The sequence below is a fragment of the Drosophila gunungcola genome, chromosome 3R (genome assembly GCF_025200985.1).
Source record: "Drosophila gunungcola strain Sukarami chromosome 3R, Dgunungcola_SK_2, whole genome shotgun sequence".
In the NCBI taxonomy this organism is placed as follows: Eukaryota; Metazoa; Arthropoda; class Insecta; order Diptera; family Drosophilidae; genus Drosophila; species Drosophila gunungcola.
The window spans coordinates 20,282,123-20,291,081 of NC_069139.1; the positions used below are offsets into that span (position 1 = coordinate 20,282,123).

Here is an 8,959-nt window from a genome sequence, read left to right on the forward strand (position 1 = left end):
AGTCGGGCGCAAATTAAAAACCGCGGCTAACGACTAGGCGAGCACCCACTCCACCCGTCACCTCTCATATTTCCAGCACTCCAGACTGGCGAACGCTTAACCGGTTTCTGTAGCCGCTTCCCTCTCTGCCGCCGCCTACATTTGCTCATTTGCCGCACTGACTTTTTGGGTCACATCCTTTGGGAGCAATGCGTCAAAATCAGTGTCAACGCGCAGCGGGTTTTTCCTTAGCTGTAAGTCTTCTTACGCTGAGAAAAAACATCGGTGGTAAGACTGGTGATTAATTTGCTAAGGCTCCTTACACCAAAACTATAAAATTGTTTTAAAAATAAATTAACAATTATGCATAAATTTATCAAAATATTTTTAGGTAACCAATTTGAAATTTTAATATGTTATTGTATACATTTATAAAGACTTTTTTAAAGAGGTCTTAGACTAAAAGCATTTGCTTTAGATTTAGGTACATTTGTATATCAGCTATTGCCTTAATAATTGATTAAATTAATATTAAATATATATGGTTTTAAAACATTTTCTTTCAGCGAAAACATTTTCTTCAGTGATCGCCTCTTTTATCTCATTCTAGCAGTGTGCGTGTTAAAAAATTAATTTTTGCCGTTATGCAAACCACTTTTAGCTTGCACTTCCTTACCGCTGCCAACTCATAGCTAGAAATTGGCATAGTTCGCCCCATTTGAAGGTTGGCAATAAATTGCCAAAAAAAAAGAGGTAAAAAGGGGAAAAAGGAAAATGAGGAAAAGCAGGGAAACCTGCTGCAATGTCGTTACCTTGGGGCTTATCGCATAATGTCTTCATGGGCGTGGCTGGCAAATGGAAAATGGCAACCGGCTGCCAAGCGTTTATCGCAGCTCGCTTAAGCCCGCCAAATTTCATAAATAGTTTGCCCATTTCGATCGACAGTTTTCGGGGTCGCTGATTAATGCCCAAAGACCGCAATCCGAGCAGATAGATTTAATGGGTGACGAAGGCAGCCTCAACGATCCTTCATATCAGCTCGCTGAGCCCCTCCCTTACCCATTTCTCATTTGCCATTGCGTTTTAAGTGCAGTGACTGCACAGATGGCAACGCTCCTTCAAAAACTTGCTTTATGGCCGTCGTTGATGACTTGAATAATAATCATAATAATAACAAGCACGGGCTGTGACAAAAGCACACCTGCCGAACACCTACACACTCTTTAGCAGGTGCGCATGCACTTGTGTTTGTGTTTCGTGCCTGTTAGCCTGCCACGCCCACTCCCTCAGACGCCTATGGCACTTGAAGTGTGTTTAAAGATAAAAATGCAGTTTATCCTCTTTTCAGTGCAACTAACTGAGGAGCCATGCATATGTGTGTGTGTTTGTGAGTGTCGCTTGTGTGTGAATTCCCATGTGTATGTGTGTGTGTATGCATCCACGCTTTTTGGCCTGCTGAGTGCTTTAGAAAGAATTTTTGTTTTTGTCCACATTCATGTGTAGGCAGCTGCCACGCCCACCAGCCACTCGTGCCCCCCATTTAGTCCACCGCCCAGCTGAGACTTTCCTGCGCTTGAATACTTTTCAATAGTTCTTCAATAGTTTGCGCCGTCAACACTCTTTCAATCTGCACCATCCCCTGCACTTTACATCATACTCTTTCATTCCACCCAGCGGTGTGGATTTCTCCCTTTTCGCTTTATCTAGTGCTCTGAATAGATACCTCAACCCCTTCCAAACACCAAATACAAGTGTAGTTGTGAGTCCGGAACAATCCGGATTTGGGTTATGGGCAAATTTAATTGATATTTGATAGAGTTGATATGAATACCAAGGTAACAATATTTAAATTCATAAGCTTTTTTGTCACAATAGCTGAAAAACTACGGCAGTAAACTTATCGCATAGCTAAAATGTCTATTAGCTATTTCAAAATCAAGTTAGTCATTATCTACCTATCTATCTATTTCTAGCACTTGGATTAATAGTCGTATAACTTGGTGGAACAAAACTCATCCGCCTTGTGAGCATAGAGCAAACAATTCGGAATAATCAATGGAATCCAAAGACAGCATAATAAAGTCAGCGAATTAGGAGCCAAGGCAACAATCAAACACAATCAGCAAATGTATACAAAAAATTGAATTTTGATTCGGATGCTGGCCCGGCTAATGAAAATCAATTGGGGCGCATGCCATTTTAAGCGGAAGTCCGCAAAAAACAACAGCATCACGAACTGCTGTTTGACTCCGGCAAATACCTAATTTTGCATGCGATGGGATACATTTTGCTTGTGCGCAGCAGGCATAAAATTATATAAAATATAAATAACAAAAAGTTGTTATGAATATGAAATGATTGTCGGCGCATAAATGAGAGAAGTTTTTGGATTGATGTTTGGCGCACTCTCAACAATCAGCATAAATATTTAAACATAATCGGGGCCACAATTAGCCGGAGACTTTTCACCCTTGCCGGCTGGTCCTATCTTTTGGGCCGGTTTTGTGGTAAAAATAAATTAGACTCCGGCCCCCCCGCTTTTGCCCCCAAATGCAATTGGCCTTCATTTGCGAATGAGCAAATAAGTGAGTTAACTGTAATTTCAGGCTAGTAATCATAAATAATTTATGGCCAATAGGCCTCAGTCGAGCCCAACTTGGTCTGCCCTCTCTGTCACACACACACACACAGTGGGCGGGAGGGGCAGGAAGGGGCGGGGCTGAGGGCAGGGGTTAAGCTGGGCCGAGTGGCACTTTGCCCTGACTGCCGTTGCCAGCCACTAGACGTTTGGTAAAGCAAATTTTAAATAGCACAAATACTTGTGCTCCTTTCAGTTGTTGTTATTGTAGTTCTGTAGTTGTTGTTGTTTCACTTGTTGTTGTGCCAGTTTTTGTTTGACCGGCAACAATTGACTTGGCCCCCGTCTTAACCCATTGAGGCAACGGGCTGCAGGTACAAATGAAATGTAAATAATTTAATAGGAATAACTTTAACGGTCCGCTTTTAAGCCATGTTGTTTTTTCAATTTGTTGAAGAAATAGAGAGAAATGGAAGCAATCAGAGCAATGAATACAATTAATACATTTAAATTAAAAAAAAATTTAAATGTTAAATTATTGTTCCATGGAAAATATACTTCTTAATTCAAAGCTGTAGTTTGCAACTTAACAAGTCTTCTCTACATTTACTACGTTTAATCCTTACATACATATCTAGTGTTGACTTTGAATATTTATAGCATCAGCTGCTTTGTTAGAATATGATTAAATTAGAAGCCAATTTAATCGTGGCGACTTCCGCTCAGCAGCTTTCATTGTCTTTCTGTCGAGCCCTCTGGTAGAATTTCCCGTATTTTTGCTTCGGGATGGCATTACTCACGTTCACGTTCATTGCAGGCGTACGTGCTAATGCTGGAATATTGATAGAAATCCTGTAAATATCCTGTCAACACGCCGCATCAGGCAATGAAGGGAAACACAACGGAGCAGTCATTTGGCAGGACGAGACGGAACTGTGGCAAGGAAAGCGGGCAAGGAGGCCACGGCAGTCGCTCGCTAATAGCGACAGCTGCACGTCGCCAGCGATAACAGGCTACAGCATTAAAGCACCGTCAGATTTATTTTTAAAGAGGCCCCACTTCACTTTCCCCCGTCTCCCGTCCCCCGTCCAGCGGCTTATGACATCAAATTATGACAGGTTGTGGCTGTTTTTGAGGTATTCTACGTACCATGATTCCATGATGGATTCTACCAGCTACTCGGCTAGGTTGCCATGCCAGCACCAAGCTGCTTAAACACTCTAAAATGCTGGGAGTAGCTACTAGTGAGAGCTTTTCCCCTGAAACGTAATCTCAACTCAATGTGGGTAAAATCTTGTTTCACTTAACTTTTCTTTTCATTTCCTTAGGCAAAGTTTTTTTTTCTAGAATTATATATAATTAAATATATATATATATACAAAATTGCAATAAGTTTACCTTAATTATACGTATGTAAATTAGCAATAAAGCTAAACAATTAACAAAAGCCATTAGAAATAATTGCCTGATACTTACATTTAATTAAAACAATAGGCGTATGAAATTTCAGAGACTAGTGTTGATAAAAGTACTTTGTATTTAATTTTTATTTATTTATTGACCCTTACAAGTTTATGGAATTTTTTGTTTACTATTTCAATTTCTGAAGATTACAGTTTGCAAGTTTTTCTTTGTTAAAAGATAAATTTATGGGTGGCTGAAAAAAATCCCTCTTAACATCTTTGCTGCACAACTGCAACTAGTTATATTTCAGTCCGGCTTATCAAGGAAAGAAAACAAGTAGTCTACTGATTACAAAAAAATATTCTTTGTTCCTGGCCCTGCTCACTTTTTAATACTGCAAATTTCCCTTTCTTTTAAGCTGATTCCAAGCCTTATCAGCACACTCCAGTAAGCAGAAATCCCAACCTTCCACCCCCTTCCGCCCGCAACTTTAGCTGCACATTTTTGTGATCCTCTTCCTGGAATTTCACTTTATTATAAAATATTGAAGATGTACACAATCCGAAAAGAAAGCAGCGGAAAATGAAAGGAAATCGCAGTTAGGGGCCGCCAAAGAAAAGAAAACAGCTTCTCCTCTTCGCACAGGCAAAAGACAGGCGAGAATGCGCCCTTTTCCGCCTTTCCCCCCGCGACTTTGAGTAATGACAGAAGCTGCTCTAATCGAAAACGTGTTTAAGTAGCTACCTGAAGCATTTAATAAAGCGAAATAAAAACTGGCAGGGACCGAGGGCACTGCAGAATGGCAAAAGTCGTAGGCGTGGTCATAATTGCGCGGTATGGCGTGTTGCCATTTTGAAGTTAGTTACACAAGACAATGGCCGCTGCGAACGGAAACGGATGTGGCGGCTTCATTTTGCCGTTTTGTTGTCTGTCATTTGCCGTCAGCCCCTTTAAGTTCTGTACGTGCGGTTGCTTTGCGGTTTAGCTTCTAGTTATGCCCGTTCTGTCAGTATGTGTGTGTGTACGCCTCTGCAAGTGTGTGTGTGTGATAAACATAATAAACATTCTTATCCCGACCGGAGAGGCATACACGGGCTTAGTGTCTAACAAATGCGCGCCGTGTGACAACGCCGGCGACATGAGTCGCAGGGCAAGGTGCCGCCTGCGGTCCCCACATAGGCATGCGTATATATACACTGAAAAAATATATGAATACAAAAATATTTGATGAGATTTTTAAGTATTAGATAATTTATTATCTTATTTGGTTTTAATTTGGTTTTAATGATTAAAATTAACTTAATGTCTTATGGAACAAAAAGTTAGGCTCGTTTCCTAAAAAAATATTAGTATTTGCCACATTTTTTTTTTGAGATTTTGTGCTTGCCTTGATTTCAAGTTGTAAATATGTATGGCAATTATCAGAGACATTCAAAGCAAACAATTTTGTTTACCATAAACAATTTAAAATTCTTATGTTGAAACTGAACCACTCAGAATAACTAACATAAGTTTGGCAAAGCTAGCTTAAGTTAAGTGAACCAATAAAATTTTAATGTTAAGCCCCTTCGGCTTAGGAGTTCCATTTACTTGTCTCAGTGTGCTCCCATTTCGCTTCTTCCGAATCGCATGTAAGTGTGTGAGTAAGCGGAATGAACGGTAATCCGTCGTGTTTTGAATAACAAAATTTCCGTACGAGATTGTTGCACACTGGAATTCGCCCGGACCGCTAACAAACCGCAAGCAATGTCAAGTGGCACGAGGTGGAAACAAAAGACACAAGCAACAACTACGGAAAAAAATGCCGTGTCCTGGGCCACTCCCAACCCAAAACCGCACTCACACTCGTGAAGGTTCCCTTTTTGTGTCCCCAACAAAAAAAAAAAAAAATAAAGAAGAACACTCAAAGGATAAGGGATATGCTGGCCAGGTCGCGCACGCACATTTCGCACAAATTCTTGTCGAGTTTGTCAATAAAAGTAAAGGCCTTCAAGCCTTTGGGCCAGCTGCCATTGCGTGACAATCGGCACCTGGTCTCAAACACACTCGCATGAAATGAAGCCCCCAACAACTGATCAAAACATAATTTCAAGCACATCAGAAAAGTCATTCACATTTTTTTTTGAAACTGCTTAAGAAGCTTTATGAATTGTAACTACTGTGTAAAACCAATGGAATAATTTGATTTTTTGGCTTAAGCTAGGTTTGTTACATCCCGGTTTTCGTCTTTGATGTGTTTTTGATTTAAGAATGCAGATAACTTTAATTTATTCATTAGTTTTTCAAGGCAATGATGAAATCCGTCTTATATTAATGATTATCTATATTTTGGATGTAGTAAGGGTATCCTAAGCTCTGTTTTTACTTTTGACAGGTGCCTTAAACTGTGCTCACCGCGTTTCAATTTCATACTCCATTCGTTTTCATCTGGCACGCTTTCCCTTTCTGGCCACCCAGCTGTCTGTTTGTCCCACCTGCTGTATTAATGGCATTTATTATTTTCTCGTTACACGTTGACTTTTGTGCGGCAATTTCTCAAACCGAACGCGTCGTTCGCCGGAGAAGCAACAAACGATAACAGCTGACAAGGATAAAGTGCAAACGCTGTCAACGGAGTCGGGCCAAATACAAGTAGTTGGCCAGACCAAGCACCACCACCTGGACATCCTGTAACCGACTAAGAGATCCTGTCGAGGTCCTCGACTTCGGATTTGCCTGGGCAGGCAGTTTTTCTTAATTTTGGCGAATCTGCTAGACCAGCGATAAAGCACTTGGCACCGCGCCTTGTTTGGCCTTTAAATTTAAATTTATAACACCCGACAAGTCGCGCCGCCTCGCTGGGGAAATAGGTCGCGCTTAGTTAATTGGACTGGCTGATGAATTGTTGAGCCGTTGGCAAATTAACCCTCATCAGGCTTGGAGGGGTCGTTCGGCGCCAACTTCCCGCATCCAAGACCTCGCACTTCTGCACACATGAACACGCACGTAGGACCGGTGCCGTGGCAGATAAATTGGGCAGATATGTTCTCACACAAACGAAAAAATGAGCGTTTGACTTCCTGAAGTAAAATTATTTATATTTTATTATATTGCAAACTTCCTTGGACTTAATTACATAGTTAGGTATTCTCCAAAAAAGGTTTTGCCGACATTTTTATCACGATTATCATTATTTTTGGGAAAGCACAGCAATTTCAAGAGATTTAAAATGTTCGATCAACTAACATATAATACTTTCCATTCAGCATTTCTAAACAAAGATATCTTTTTTTAACACACCCTCTGCAAATGATTTTAAAATTTAAGTTTCACCGTTTTTGAACCAAAACAAATTTAAATTTTTTTGCTTATAGAATTATAATATTTGGTAAATATAAATAGTTTTTTAGATAATTCTGTTCAGTACTGGTAAACCAACTAATATTTTTGAGAAAAATATCATAGTAGCCAACTTAAATATATTACACATATTCCCTTTTCAAAGGTTAACATTTTCTTTAATATTTGTTCTATTACTTTCTTCAACAGAATAAACACTGAGTCAGCTTTCAAAAGACCCTCACACATTTATAAATTAGAAATGCTTATCAGGAATAGTCTGGTTGCGTTGTTAATTATGTACTATTTAGGATGCCAAGTAGCGGCGAATGGCGATTTTCCGGTTTTACCAGAACCGCAGTGCTCAGACTGTCAACACATTCAGTCGAAATGTACGATTTCCAAGTCTGGTGTATTCTGCACAAACAACACGGATAAGATAAACATTCACTTTTCAAAGGGTAAAGCTGACCAAAACCTAGACTTAGACGCCTGTGTACCAGAGAAATACGCTATCAAAGGTATGTATATTGATAAAAGTCGGATCTAGATCACTTTTGTGTCTTAAAAGGTCCGATTTTGGACTGGTGCTGCTTCTGGACACCGAAGTTGGGGTGCCAGCAATTGGCGGGAACTCTCTACCAAAACCACTCGGACTGCGGTATCTGCCGACACTCCTGTGTCTGCGACGAGGACAAAGACAATGGGGTGGTCAGACTCTCACCCACCAGATGGGGTGCTTTGCTGGGCTTTGTGGCTCTTCTGCCTTGGATTTGTCTACAGTCTTGAGAATCGTTGCTTTGCATATCACAGGAAATTCAATAAAGTTGCCTGCATGGGGGACTTTCGAGTGCCTGGCCAGAGACCGAAAAACAGAGTGGCCATTGCACTAAGCCAAGGCGCATACAAATCAAGTCAACAATGGCTCTCCTACTGTCCCCAAACGACGCAAAGCACATGACTGTGGCCAAAAGGGGGGGAACACGATATTGTTTCTGTTTGTTTTTTCCCGGCAAGTACCAGTGTTGACAGATATTCAAAAGAAAAACATCACTTTTTTGATATAACTGGGATTAAAACGACAGACAAAAATCGAAAATTAAAAAAATTCATTGTGAATGGATTGATGGCTTTCGAATAAACAGAGTAGATATTCAATAATACATATTAAACCAGAAAAATAGACCGCGTTATTTGCTTTTGGAAAAGGACTAGCATTAGTACGTTTTTAAATCGAAGTAATTTTATAATTTATTTGAAGCTAAAATATATTGTTTGTTTTCGAAAAAAGCTTAGTACAACTTTAAATCGATTTAATTTTTGTATGTTATAAATTTAGTTGATGTTAAAAGGTTTTACAGTGATAAAAATGGCTTTACTCATGCTTAAATACACAGTACTTGTATTTCCATAACTAGTATCTGATCTGCACTTAAGCTAAGTTTAGTTATATTTAAATCGCCCACTACTGCATAATCTTGCTTGGTTCAATTAAAATTATATTTTAGGCATGCCTTTTTTGTTCTAGCAGTGGTCAATAAAGTAGTGATCAAAGCGGGGATTTATTATTTGCTTGCAATCTAGGTTCTTCATATTAAAGAGTGTAAATATATACACATTTGGCGTTGGGCAAAAATAGACCCAGCATTCGCTTTTCGAGTCAGAGTCCCAGTATGGACC

At 39.8% G+C, this 8,959-nt stretch overlaps 1 protein-coding gene across 1 annotated transcript; it reads left to right on the forward strand.

Annotated features, from left to right (window-relative positions):
* The first annotated feature begins 7,434 nt into the window (after window positions 1–7,434).
* Window positions 7,435–8,423, forward strand: LOC128266558 (uncharacterized). The gene is made up of 2 exons (XM_053003148.1): window positions 7,435–7,800; window positions 7,851–8,423. Exons 1-2 carry the CDS (start codon window positions 7,542–7,544, stop codon window positions 8,066–8,068), a joined length of 477 nt encoding a protein of 158 aa, XP_052859108.1. The 5' UTR covers window positions 7,435–7,541; the 3' UTR covers window positions 8,069–8,423.
* The last annotated feature ends 536 nt before the right edge of the window (window positions 8,424–8,959 follow it).